Genomic DNA, 14,729 nt, shown 5'->3' with positions numbered 1-14,729 from the left:
ATTCTTTTCATTGCAATGGTGAATGGGAGAGTTTCCTTAATTTCTCTTTCTGCTCTTCCATTGTTAGTGTATAGGAATGCAAGAGATTTCTGTGCATTAATTTTGTATCCTGCTACTTTACTACACTCATCAATTAGTGCTAGCAGTTTTCTGGTAGAGTCTTTAGGGTTTTCTATATATAACATCATGTCATCTGCAAAGAGTGACAATTTTACTTCTTCTTTTCCAATTTGGATTCCTTTGATTTCTTTTTCTTCTCTGATTGCTGTGGCTAAAACTTCCAAAACTATGTTGAATAATAGTGGTGAGAGTGGACACCCTTGTCTTGTTCCTGTTCTTAGAGGGAGTTCTTCCAGTTTTTCCCCATTGAGAACGATGTTGGCTTTTGGTTTCTCATATATGGCTTTTATTATGTTGAGGTAATTTCCTTCTGTGCCCATTTTCTGGAGAGCTTTGATCATAAATGGATGTTGGACTTTGTCAAAAGCTTTTTCTGCATCTATTGAAATGATCATATGGTTTTTATCCTTCAATTTGTTGACGTGATGTGTCACATTGATTGATTTGCGTATATTGAAGAATCCTTGCATCCCAGGGATAAACCCCACTTGATCATGGTGTATGATTTTTTTAATGTGCTGTTGGAGTCTGTTAGCTAGTATTTTGTTGAGGATTTTTGCATCTATATTCATCAGTGATATTGGTCTGTAGTTTTCTTTTTTTGTGACATCTTTGCCTGGTTTTGGTATCAGGGTGATGGTGGCCTTGTAGAATGAGTTTGGGAGTGATCCGCCTTCTGCAATATTTTGGAAGAGTTTGAGAAGGATAGGTGTTAGCTCTTCTCTAAATGTTTGATAGAATCTGCCTGTGAATCCATCTGGTCCTGGGCTTTTGTGTGTTGGGAGATTTTTAATCACTGCCTCAATTTCTGTACTTGTGATTGGTCTGTTCATAGTTTCTATTTCTTCCTGGTTCAGTCTTGGAAGATTGCATTTTTCTAAGAATGTATCCATTTCTTCCAGGTTATCCAATTTATTGGCATATAGTTGCTTGTAGTAGTCTCTCATGATGTTTTGTATTTCTGAGGTGTCTGTTGTTACTTCTCCTTTTTCATTTCTAATTCTGTTGATTTTCATGTTCTCCCTTTTTTTCTTGGTGAGTCTGGCTAACGGTTTATCAATTTTGATAATCTTCTCAAAGAATCAGCTTTTAGTTTTATTAATTTTTGCTATTGCTTCCTTCCTTTCTTTTTCACTTATTTCTGCTCTGATCTTTATGATTTCTTTCCTTCTGCTCACTTTGGGGTTTCTTTGTTCTTCTTTCTCTAGTTGTTTGAGGTGTAAGGTTAGGTTGTTTATTCGATAATTTTCTTGTTTCTTAAGGTAGGACGGTATTGCTATAAGCTTCCCTCTTAGAACTGCTTTTGCTGCGTCCCATAGGTTTTGGGTTGTTGTGTTTTCATTGTCATTTGTTTCTAGATATTTTTTGATTTCCTCTTTGATTTCTTTAGTGATTTCTTGGTTGTTTAAGAGTGAATTGTTTAGCTTCCATGTGTTTGTATTTTTTGCAGTTTTTTTCCTGTAATTGATATCTAGTCTCATAGCATTGTGGTCTGAGAAGATGCTTGATATGATTTCAACTTTCTTGAATTTGCCGAGGTTTGATTTGTGACCCAAGATGTGATCTATCCTGGAAAATGTTTTTGGATGAAATGTTTTTGGATGAAATGTCCTATAGATATCAATTAAGTCGAGATGGTCTAATGTGTCACTTAAAGCTTGTGTGTCATTATTTAATTTTTGGATGATCTGTCCATTGATGTAAGTGGGGTGTTCAAGTCTCCCACTATTATCGTGTTACTGTCGATGTCCCCTTTTATAGCTGTTAGCATTTGCCTTATGTATTGAGGTGCTCCTATGTTGGGGGCATAGATATTTACCATTGTGATATGTTCTTCTTGAGTGGATCCCTTGATCATTATGTAGTGTCCTCCTTGTCTCTTGTAATAGTCTTTACTTTCAAGTCTAATTTGTCTGATATGAGTATTGCTACTCCAGCTTTCTTTTGACTTCCATTTGCATGGAGTATCTTTTTCCATCCCTTTACTTTCAGTCTATATGTATCCCTTGGTCTGAAGTGGGTTTCTTGTAGGCAGCATATAGAAGGGTCTTGTTTTTGTATCCATTCAGCCAGTCTGTGTCTTTTGGTTGGAGCATTTAATCCATTTACATTTAAAGTGATTATTGACATATGTGTTCCAGTTACCATTTTCTGAATTGTTTTGGGTTTGTATTTGTAGGTGTTTTCCTTTTCTTGTGTTTCCTACTTAGAGAAGTTCCTTTAGCACTTGTTGTAAGGCTGGTTTGGTGGTGCTGAATTCTCTTAACTTTTGCTTGTCTGGAAAGCTTTTGATTTCTCCATCGAATATGAATGAGATTCTTGCTGGGTAGAGGATTCTTGGCTGTAGGTTTCTCTCTTTCAGGACTTTCAGTATATCCTGCCATTCCCTTCTGGCCTGTAGAGTTTCTGTAGAAAGGTCAGCTGTTATCCTGATGGGTTTTCCCTTATATGTTATTTGCTGCTTTTCTCTTGCTGCTTTTAATATTTTTTCTTTGTTTTTATTTGTTGTTAGTTTGATTAATATGTGCCTTGGTGTATTTCTCCTTGGGTTTATTCTGTATGGGACTCTCTGTGCTTCTTGGACTTGGTTCAATATTTCCTTTCCCATGTTGGGGAAGTTTTCCACTAGAACCTCTTCAAATATTTTCTCAGACCCTTTCTTGTTTTCTTCTTCTTCTGGGATGCCTATAATTCGAATGTTGGTACGCTTAATGTTATCACTGAGGTCTCTGAGACTGTCTTCTATTCTTTTTATTCTTTTTTCTTTTTCCTGCTCTGTGACGATTATTTCCACCATTCTATCTTCCAACTCACTTATTGGTTCTTCTGCCTCAGTCATTCTGCTGGTTATAGCATCTAGAGTATTTTTAATTTCAGTTATTTTGTTATCCATTGCTGTTTGTTTTTCTGAGTTCTTATGAACTGTTTCTTGTACTTTCTCTATTTGTTATCGAGATTTTGTATCATTTTTACTATCATGACTCTGAATTCTTTTTCAGGCATTTTTCTATTTCCTCCTCATTTATTTGGTCTTGTGGGGTTTTTTCGGCTCCTTTGCCTGCATGGTGTTTCTTTGTTTCCTCATGGTTGTCCACACTTTTGGGGTTGCTTGTCCTGGTGATAGAGGTGTTTATAGAAGACTGTCCAAGCCTCAGACTAATGTCCAAGTATTGGATTAAATGAATATTAAGTCTAGGAAACACATACATGTATAAGACACACAATTACTGAATCCGAAACCCAACAGAAATTGACACCTGAAACAGAACAAATCAGAGACAAAAGCAAAAGCAAACAAACAAACAAATAACACCTTACACATACAAACACTAATCCAGGGAGATTTTGTAGGCTAGGATCAAATATAGAAAAGAGCTAGAGTACCACCAGACAGCATGGAGATTCTCAGAATGAAATTAGACAATTGTACTAAGAACTAAGATAAAGACAAAAACCTAATATTAAATACCAAGGTGGTACGTCATCTGGAGAATAGAGCACGGAGTCTGAGCAGATCGATAGTGTTGCTTATAAGTATGTTAAGATAAAATAAACTTAAAATGGCTGGAAGAAAGGGGAACAGAAGAGCGTAGTGTGATTGGAAATATGCAAATAAAAAGAAAGGAATAGAAATGTATAAAAGATAGGGATGAAAGGAAAGTATGAGAGATATATTGTCCATACTACCAAAAACTTAGCTAGATATAGAAGTATATAAAAGGGCAAAAAAATAAAAATAGAATAAAAAATATCATTTAAAAAATTATGTTATAAAACTTGTAGATCCCTTAGGACTAAGATCGTAAAAATAAAGGAAAAAAAAAGAAAAACAGAAAATCCAGAACTGATCCCAGAATGGACCAGTTCAAGAGGATTGATACTAATATTTCTGTTTCCTTAGAGTCTCAGCTGTAAGTGTCCTTCTACTCGCCTTGGGTTTTTTTGCATTATTCTGTGACCAGCAGAGCTTCCTTTATTGTTTGTCTGTAAGCGTCGGTGTGTGGGGAGGGAGAGGGTACAATATTGGCTCCTTCTCCTGGGAGTGAGTGAGCAGTGGCGCACTGTTGTTTCAGTCGGGCTTGGAGGTGCCTGTTGCAGAGGGACGCTGGTGGCTCAGGTGTAAACAGAAAGTCTTAGAGTTGGGCCTCTCTCGGGTTTCTTTTTTTTCCTCGGCAGCCTCCCTACTGCCAGCATTCCAAGGGGTTTTAATCTAGCCCCGCCCAAGTGCCTGAGGGTGCTTGTTATCCCTGAGCACCTTAGGTGGCCCACAGGGCGTCTCTCCAGTGCCTGTTGCAGAGGCTCTGAAAGAGAGAGAGGCTACGCCCCCGACTCCTCCCCCCAGCCCGTGAGCCTGCAGCATCCAGCCGCCATCATGGCCAGGCAGCTCTCAGGGGCAGGCACTCCTCGCCGGGGACCTCTTCCCTCCTGTCCTCTCGGTCTGTCACCTTACTGGCAACAATGTTTCTCACCCTGAACCAGCTCTCCTGTTCCCACGCTCCCGCTCCCGGACCCTCTGTTCAGCTGTGGATCAACGTCTCAGTCCGGGAACACTGAGCTGCGCTGCGGACCCTCCACATGTTTCTCACTCCCTCCTGTCTGCCACAGCTCTGCCGCTTCACCCTCTTTGAGCCGTCATAGATGCCTCCCTACCGGTTATGTTGGGATCCTTGTGGTCCTTTCTGGTGTCCGAAGCTGTCTGCTGGTGTTCAGCTGGTTCTCTGTGGGAATTATTGCGTCCTTCGATGCATTCCCAATGCATCTGTGGAGAGGGATGTATTCCACTTCCCTCTACTTCGCCGCCATCTTTTTCTCCTTCACGTCTATTCTTAATCAATAACTGTTTTCCCCCTTTCCCCACATCATTTTATAAAATCTCTTTCCATTGTAGTTATCAACCCTATTTCTCCCAATCTGTTGCAGATATTTCCCCCATATACAAATTCTTAGTAATTCTTTAAAAGTCTTTAAACAAAGATGTTTTTGTGTTGTCAAATCTATATTTTTCTTTGTGATTTCTCTCCTTTTTTTAACTTTAAAAAACTTCATTCCTAGCAATTTCGGATACATATTTACCTAGTTTTCCTCCCATTTCTGTCTTTGTTTAGCCCACCTAAAAAATTATTCTGTTTGGTATATGGTATGAGATGAGGGTCTACACTTTACAATTTTTTTTCTAAATAGTTTGTTTTCACAACCACTCATTGTTAGGTCATATCACCATTACCAAAAATTAAATTCTCATATAATCTAGGGGTCTGTTTGGGGCAATATAATCTTTCCAGTAGCTTTGTCAATAAGTATTGGGTCAATGAATGTTTTATCTAACTGTCCTTTGGCTAGTACCAACTTTTGTAGTTTATATATGACTTAAATCCTTGGGCCATGTCCCACCTTGTTTTCTTTGTTTTCGTCCTTCTTATTGTTGTTTTTCAGAATTTGCTTACCAGTTCTTACTGATTTTTTTTCTTCCAAATCAATTTAAGAATCTTATTTATTATTTAGATCCTATTATATCTAGATCCAAATTTGGAACTCTTGGGCAAGTTCCATCGAAACAAAATGTGGTAAAATTTTGATTTGAACTGAATCTTCTAGAAGTTAATTTGAAAGGAATACATTTCTGTTTTTAAACACCAAACTTCAGAAGAATTCTAAATATTCAATAGCTAAAAAAGTAGCCTTTGAGTGGTTCTAAGTTTCAATGAACAGGATTTAAATTCTGATTATGAAAGGAATTTCTAATACTGTAAATGTTCTCTTTTGGTACATTTGTAACCAGAACTGGAGAAGTAGGAAAAAAGCTTTTTCTTTTATGTCAGTCATCACTAAACCGGAAAATACGTGTTCAAGATTAAATATATTGTTTAAATTTATTCGTTTATTGGCTGCATTGGGTCTTCATTTTGCTGCACACAGGATTTCTCTAGTTGCAGCCAGTGGGGGCTACTCTTCATGGTGGTGCGTGGGCTCCTCACTGCAGTGGCTTCTCTTGTTTCAGAGCACGGGCTCTAGGCACACCGGCTTCAGTAGTTGCAGCACACGGTTTCAATAGTTGTGGCTCACAGGCTCTAGAGTGCAGGCTCAATAGTTGTGGTGCACGGGCTTCGTTACTCTGCGGCATGCGGGATCTTCCTAGAGCAGGGATTGAACCTGTGTCCCCTGCATTGGCAGGCGGATTCTTAACCACTGTGCCACCCAGGAAGTCCCAAAATATATTGTTAAAACAGAGTTTTAACTAATTTTTATGTGCACATGGTGAAATTTATTTGATAGATGTACTTGTGTGTCTGTCTTTGATTAGGGACTTCTGTTTATAAACAGAGATTGAACATTGTTTCCTTGATTTCCTTTGATGTTCAGAGGCAGAATTCAGTTTTCCACCTTTTGGAGGATGAGGCAACTGCAGGTAAAGAAGCTGACAGCTCTTGGGAGGGCTAATTAGAGCTAATTATAATTTGATTGACTTGCTTTTCCTCCAGAGAGCTTAACCAAGTCTTCCTTTCCAAAGTGAGGATTTTGCTTTTTCATACAAAGAAAATCTTTGTTTCTTGGATTGACAAATATCTATCATTTTTACACACTTTACAAAGGAGTGTCACCACATAAATCACAGAATCAGGGATATGGGTGGGATTGGAAAGGACTTTCAAGATTATATAATCCTTGAGAGCATGTATTTGTTATATTAACTTGTGGTGGAAAATGGTAAATTTTAGGGAAATATAAACTAGTGTGCATAATTTTTAAATCTTTAAATTTTTAAATTTATTTAATGAAAAACCAAGAAATAAAATTGTCAAACACAGTAAAGTGTAACTATCTGTACTTTCTTGACCTTGATTTTCTTCATTCCACATGGTTTAGATGTAATCTCATTTACTTGGTAAATACTATAAAAAGGATTTCACTTAATTTGTATATAAAGAGAGCATAATGAAATGATTTGCTTTTCATTATGTGGTATTTTTCATAGCATGGCTTATGGTCATTACTGTAATTATTTAAATGAAATACGATTCTACAAATATTCCCATAAAATTGAAGCTTTCTATAAAAGCTTCTTACCTAATAAAGTTCTCTGTCAATTATTATATATGAAAAACAAAATAGTCATTTTCACTGTCAACTTAGTTATATCTCATATTTATGTTGAATGGAGCACCTGTTAATATCAGATAGGGTTTTACTCTCAGACAACTTGTGTTCTAATTTGGATAGTCAAGACCTTTTGACATTAGAAAGTTTGGGAGTAAAATATTATTTTAATGACAGTTCAACATAGCAGTAGGAGATGCTAAGTAATAGGTAATTAATTTAAAACAACAGACACTATTAAGAATAAAACGATCATTGTAAGCTTAAGTGGTTTGGAAAGATTTTGAAGGATAAGATGAGAACTGGATGAAGAAAAAAGAGGAGAAGTGCATTAACCTAGTGGAAGTAATAATGTGCTCAAAAGCATCTTGGAGGTAGGAGAGTTTAGTCTGGGAAATTTGGTAAGTGAATGTACTTGAATATGGTAATCCTGTAAGAGAGTGAAGTGTGCTAAAACTGGAAAGGTTGATTTGGAACAAATAGTGGAGAACCTTGAAGTATGGAGGTTGAGGATATATTTATCATATACCATGTACTTACCTAAGCAACATTTTATCTAGTTACCTTAGATTTTTTTACCTAAGCAATATTTCAGGAAAATTGATCCTTCAGAAATATGCAGAATACATTATCGTGAACAACACAGTAGACAGAGTGATTACTTATGTGATTTTCATAGTACCTAAGTGTGAGGTGTTAAAGACGTGAATGGACATTAAGGAATGGTGCAAATACATCATCAATGAAGACTTCACAGTGCTTAATAACTGGTTAGGTATGGAGGTGGAATAGTGGGATGGATGTACGCACGGAGAAGGTATAAAGAAAGGAAAGGAGAGAGCATATATCAGAGACATATGTAAAGTTCTGTTAATTCATTTTCTCCCACAAGTGCGTCGTGGTTAAGGGATGAGCTGTAGATTCATTTTGTGAACATCTAGCAAATTACTTAGAGGTCAGCCATTAAGAGGGATATTAAACATATTTCAATAAATTCAACACATAATTTAAGGAAACTAGATAACAACTTGCTTTTAAACACTTTTCTTCAACAGCCCTCTTCCTGCAGTAACCCTTAATCTTTTTCACAAACTGTAATGGTACCAAGACCAAGAAGGTTTTTCCAATGAGTGTATGTAGGAAGCTGATAAGAGAAGTATTCTTTTGGGCTTGGTAGCATAAGTTACATTACACTAACACTTATATCTCTTTGCAATCTCCTTTTTCTCCTGCCAACCATTGACATTTTGAAAGATTTACTGATTAGCTTAAAAATTACAGAACTTCCAAGTTTAGTGATGTGGATGTGTTACCTAATTACAAATGAACAACTGCAGTTAGTGCCTTTTCCTTCTACTTTAGGGAGCCGTTAAAACTCACAACTAGAGAAAGAAAGGTTTTACATAATTGTTACTAATATTAAAAAAGACATGTGCACCTTATATTTCCAGACAACTATTTGAGTGCCTCAAGAAAGCCTTCAATCATTTGGTGATGATGTATATATTTCAAAACCAGTAAAGAGGAACAAGAAAAAACTGTACCAAGAGCTGTACTAGTTTCTTTAACCCTATTGTGAGAGCTGTTTTGATCTTATAAAGTAGGTGTTGTCATTTACCATTGTACAAATGAACAGAATCTTGGAGAATTACAGAGCCAGAAAATGAAAAAAAATGACATATCTAAGATTCTAAGTGAGGTATATCTCATCTAACGCCTTAAGGGGGGGAAAGTGCTGTATGTGGAAGAACAGATAATGTGTTGTCTTTGTCTGAGCTTATGCTCCCCTTTGTCTGAGTTTATACTGCCCTTTGTCTCAACACAATCACATAGCTAAGTTCAAAGTATTTGTAGCCTACAAAGATTTTCATTAGTTTGATTTACATTTTTAAAGAAGAATTTGGTCTGATCTTCCCTGAAGGTTCATTGTGAAGGTGTGAGGTGGAAAATCCTGATTTTACAATGAGACAGGTGTGAATTGAAGGCATTTCTGCAGTGTCACTAAAAGAAAGTTAAGTCAGAGAGCTGTCTTCATGATTCAGGATTCCCTTCTAGTACATTTGTACCGCTTAGAATTAAAAAGCATAATGCTTATGTTGATTTTTCTGATTTACTATTACATCTTCGTTTCTCTTTTATTTTCTAACTTTCTAAACTGAATTAATCTGTACCTAATAACAAAGTAAATCAGTGAACTGGCTGCCATATTTACCCTGATGGGATTTCATTCTCATAGTGAGGTACTGGGAAAATTCTGGCTCAGTTGTTACTGACATAGGAGACTTTACAGTTATTAGAAGACAGCCCAGGAGGAAAAGAAAAAATGGATTTATGTGATCCTGCATTGCTAAATACGGCACACTGCTGCTATCTTTTCTTTACTGCTTCCTCTAAGAGTCGTCATTTCAACGCACTAATCTTTGAAACAGCCATTCAGTGGGAATTGGGCTAGAACTTTGCTAAGGGGTCACATTTACCAACCTGACAGTTATACATTTACAAAAGAAATAGCATGAATTTATTCAGCATCAAAACCTCTGCATCTTTTACCACCCAACTGCATTTCACACCGTATTACCATCAGTGCACTATAATAGCTATATAAATTCCATCCAGATTCTTCATTTAATTAACTAGCATTCTTTGAACAAAAATAAAAGTACTGTTTTTATAGAGGAATAAAAGCTGCATGAAGCGAGTGTGAAGGAGACAAATCATCAAATTAGTTATTCTCTGTTGCAGCTATGGGGAGTTCTCTGCCCCTCCCTTTCTCTTCAGTGGCAAGATTTTTTTTTTCCTAGCTTGATTGAATGAAAAATGGGGAACAGTATAGCAGCCTTGAATGTGTTTGAGTATATTGTAATGGCCACATCCTAAGCTCATATTGTCATCTACAAGTGATTTGGTTCTTTAACATTTTCTGTAGTTGGTAGCCAAGAGCATGAACTTTGTAACTAGACTGCCTGGGTTCAAATCCCAGCTCAGCCACTTATTAAGTTTGTGATTCTGAGCAAGTTCCTTAACCTTCAGTTTCCTGTCTATTAAATGAGGGTAATAGTAGACATACCTCTGACAGCATTGAGTGGATTATCTGAGTTGATCCATTTGGAGCCCTGTCGGCACATACTAAGCCATTACCTCCTGTATGCACAGTCTAATATGAAGTTGATCCAGCTATGACACTGGTGACCCTTGATCACCTGGGCTGAACCGACTGATGTGATAGTTAGGTAGATGTCCTTTTACTTCCTTAAATATTTCTCTCTAAAAGTACCTTTTATTACAAAGACAATTGCTTTTAAAAATAAGGAAGCAAAGTTATTTAAATCAAGGGTATAGTAGGCAGTTTGGTTGGCCACGTCTCTCCATTCTGCAGCTGCTGCCAGACCTCGCTTTCTAACCCATTGTGTTCTCATATCAATTTCTGCTCAGAAGGCTTCGCGCCTTCCCCAGATCCAAACGCCTTTGCCTATCATGCCATTTCTACCAGAGCCCAGCCCTTTGCCTCCCTCTCCCCAACCTTTTTTATCCATCGCGCCCCTGGAGGAAGCACCTGCTCTAGTCAAAGCTGATCTAGTGTCATTTCTCAGATGTACCCCATTCAGATTCCTTCTTGTCCCTCTTCCTTTGTTCACACTGTTCATTTTGTCTAACATGCCCTACTCTCTTCCTCCACCTATCTAAGTCATACCTTATGTTCTAAGCTGAGCCAAAAAAGGGCTTTTACTCCCTTTGTATTTTTTATCACATAACATGATTGTCTGGATGCAGTAAGTGCTAAGTAAAATTTGTTGATAATGAAGAACTCTCCTATTAGCTCTACTTTCAAACTGCATTTAGAATCTAGCCACTTCACACTGTCTGTACCACTGTCACCCTGTCCAAGCTACAGATACTTTTTGCCTGTCTCCTTCCTCTTCTCCCTATTCCACCCTTGTCTACTCCCATGATGAACTGTCTGTTCTCAACACAGCAGTGAAAGTAACTCACATAAAATTTAAGTCAGATCATACCACTTCTCTGCTCAGAACTCTCCAGTCACTTTCCCTCTCACCCCGAGTGAAACTAAAGTCCTTACGATGGCCTACAAAGCCTCTTAAGATCTGCCACTCCATGCCAACACCATCCTTGCCCAAACTCTTGTGACCGCTTTGCCCTCGTGTCCTATTACTCCCTTCTTTCTGTCCCCTGCTACTGTCTACTTCTGCCGCACTGGCTTCCTTGCCGTTCTCTGAAGATGCAAGGCACAATCCTGCCTCAGGACCTTTGCACAAATTCTTCTCTCTGCCCAGAAAGCTCCTCCTTGGGAAACCTTCATGGCTCTATCCTTTCTGCGGTTCTCTAATTAAATGTCTTCTGAATGAGATTTTCACTGATTATACCTAATTTGCTGTCTATCTTCCCAAACTAGATTGTAAATTCTGGGGGACAAAAGGATTATCTACTCTCTTAGGTGCTCTATCCTCAGTACCTGAAATTGACACATAATAAGTACTTAATAGTAATTGAATGTATGAATGAAAAATTGACCCTTAAAAATATATCCTATAATAAAAATATTCCCAACCGTCCCTTAGGCTCAAACAAAAGCAAGTGTCCAATAATAGCTCCTAGAAAATTAAAATAGCCATAGTTGAATATTAGCCATGACAATTGGAGCAGAAAATTCCATTGAAGAGAAAAGAGATTTCTGCATCAAATAAAGAAAAAGAAATGGTTTACATTATAACAAGTGCCGTGTTCAATTATATTGGTGTCCTGGAGTACTGTTATTGACCCAGCACCAAGGCACATTTTTGAGAGAGCAAGTGGTTTTGGCCACATCATCCTCTTCCTAGGGTGGAGAATGTAGCTAGTATATAGTTTTTGTTTTTGTTTGTCATCTAGCAACGGAGTAAAATGGTAAAAAGAGCATTAATGTTGGAGTCAGGTAAACCTGGGTTTATATTCTGGCACTAGTATGTGTCCTTGGATAGGTTATGTAACTTCTCAGATCCTCTGAGTATGTATAAAATGGTATTCAATAATGCCTTTCTCTCAGTATTGTTCTAAAGGTTAAATGGGAGAAGACACATGCATTACCTGAGACGTTAACATGTGGTTAATAAACATCTGGTGAGCATTGCGTCTTATAGAAATAGCTGTATATTTTGCTACTGAATTCTACCTTTTGGCTTAAATCCAAATGGAGAAGTAGCTATTAGACTGATGTCTAGGAATAAGCTTTGGCTCCTGGGGCTTGGACCACAGAGAAGCCCTCAACACTATAAATCTCTCAGCAGTATCTGATGAAGCTGCAAGAACCTTGCTAGACCATAAGTCCTAACACCTACTCGACTTTTATAGAAGCCTACTCTTTCTACCTTTTGAGCCAGTTCTTATTCTTCTGTTTTCCACTTTCAGTTCTCTTCTGCTTCTCTTATTTTCAAAATTCTGTGCTAGATGTGTGAAGTTGGAGATTCTACACTGAAAGTTATCCAAGAAATCAAGAAAGGAAAAGTAAGTTTAGGCAGCTACTCTGTATAATAAAATAACATGAATATTAATTTTCAAATTGAGATGTGAGAAGCATATGTATATTGATTCATTTCTGGAACTATAACTTCCAGAGGAAGGAAAATATTTTGTTTAAACTACTGAACTATTTTTACATGTTTTTTTTCAATGATATTATTTTTTGAAATCTTTAGGAAGCCAAAGCTGTGGTTGAAGAAACAAGAGCCCTGCGAAGTCGGCTTCATCTTGCCGAAGCTGCACAGAAGCAGGCACATGGAATGGAAATGGATTATGAAGAAGTGATCCGTCTGTTAGAGGCCGAGATTACAGAGCTGAAGGCTCAGCTTGCTGATTATTCTGACCAAAATAAAGTAAGCAAAACAGTTCTCTCTTCTAGTTACCATGGTTTCCTTGCATTGTCATGTATCCTGTTTTCATTTTCTTTTCATCTGCACTTCTAAACTAGGTCAGTGTTTGTCTTCTATTATTCAGTGATAGGATGATGTGTTGTGATGGGGGTAATGTGAAGGTTATGAGCCTCCCTTTATCCAGATAGCTTTGGGATGGAAAAGTATGTGCCTCAAATTTATTTGGGCCATTGGTCAACATTGTACAGCTCAGGTATTAAGTCCTGGAACTATTTAACATTTGATTACATTGTTTGCCTCCTTTTTTTCCTAAACTTGCTAATTTGTCTTGTGGGGATGGAAAGAGGAGAGTCTAGGGAGGGGTTTTGCTCTTTGAGTAGAGCACTCAAGGAAGTGTGAAAGTTAAATAATTTTTTGCCCAAGGCCCAAGATAATTAATAGAAAGAAACTTGAGTTTGAATTTAGCAGACTCCAATTTCAATAGTGAAATACTGCATGCTTTTCAGAAGGCAATGTGAACTTTTTTTAATGTGATTTTTTTATTATGTGATTCTTTTAAACATACTATATTCATTGAATGGTCTTCAAAAACTGTAATAGACATTGCTATTTCACTGAAGTAAGGTAGAAAATTAAATAAATTGAAATAGATATTTTATAACTTCATAGAGTTCATTTATAACCATAGTAGGTGTTTATCTCTCTCTAATACAGTCATCTTTCAAGAGAACATAAAACAAATTTGAAAAATTTATGTATATTTATTTAAACATAAAAGAGTTAAATAGTTTAATTATACCAAGCAGATGAAACCAGTTTTACAAAAGCAAAATACAGAAGAAAATCTGAAATTTTCTTAGGTTAGCTCTTAAGAGTTACTAATGTATTTCTCACATCTGTCCATTGAAACTAATTCCAAAAGAAGGCTGATGTTCCTGTCACCCTTTGATAATACCACAAGGCCAAGGGGAAAACATTACTTGAGATAGCAGAACTACTTAGAAATGTTACATATATTTATTATTCTTGACCCAGTGTTTACATTCTGAAATCAAAGATATGTGCTTATTTGATGTGAGTAACTTGAACATAATTCTGAAAATATTTTGGCAATTTTCAAAATATTAAAAGTACTTTTTCTTCTAATAACTTGATTTACTTTTGGAGGGATAATCAAGTCTTTAAAAATACTTTCTTTTTGAATAATTTAACATTCAAGGAGTTCAGATGAATTTATTCTGTTTTTTTTTTTTTAAACATAGGTTATTTGCTATTCTTTCTTCTAGCTCCTAGCTGGGAAACATTTTTGTCCTAAGTTGTGTAGTAATATAATTAATTCAGTTCTTCTCTTTTTTTAGCATAATGAAATCTCATGCCATTCCTCTTAACAAAATCCTAAACTAAGCCATTAACCTGCCTCTGAAAATAATCTTTTTTTCCAAAGAGGAGATATTAGACATGAGCATCTCAACATTTTCCAAACCCAATACTAGTGGAGAAAGAGAAAGAAAAATTTTAATTGTTTGAGATTGCTTGAAGAGGCACTGAGCAAGATATCACACATTCAGGTTCAAATATTCATTTTTAAGACAAATTCTTTTTGTAACAATATTGTTATTCTTACAAATTTTCCCTTATATTATCTCCATA

The 14,729-nt window shown here is 36.8% G+C and overlaps 1 protein-coding gene across 4 annotated transcripts in view; it reads left to right on the top strand.

The window, feature by feature from the left end:
- STXBP4 (syntaxin binding protein 4) overlaps window positions 1-14,729 on the top strand; it is a 185,480-nt gene that overhangs the window by 107,562 nt on the left and 63,189 nt on the right. For all 4 annotated transcript variants that reach the window (XM_057713743.1, XM_057713746.1, XM_057713742.1 and 1 more), the window contains one exon: window positions 12,906-13,082. In XM_057713743.1, the coding sequence (XP_057569726.1) occupies window positions 12,906-13,082 (177 nt within the window). The remainder of the gene's footprint in view (window positions 1-12,905; window positions 13,083-14,729) is intronic.

Source organism: Hippopotamus amphibius, chromosome 17, assembly GCF_030028045.1.
Source record: "Hippopotamus amphibius kiboko isolate mHipAmp2 chromosome 17, mHipAmp2.hap2, whole genome shotgun sequence".
Classification (NCBI taxonomy): Eukaryota; Metazoa; Chordata; class Mammalia; order Artiodactyla; family Hippopotamidae; genus Hippopotamus; species Hippopotamus amphibius.
This window is presented reverse-complemented; position numbering and strand designations above follow the sequence as displayed.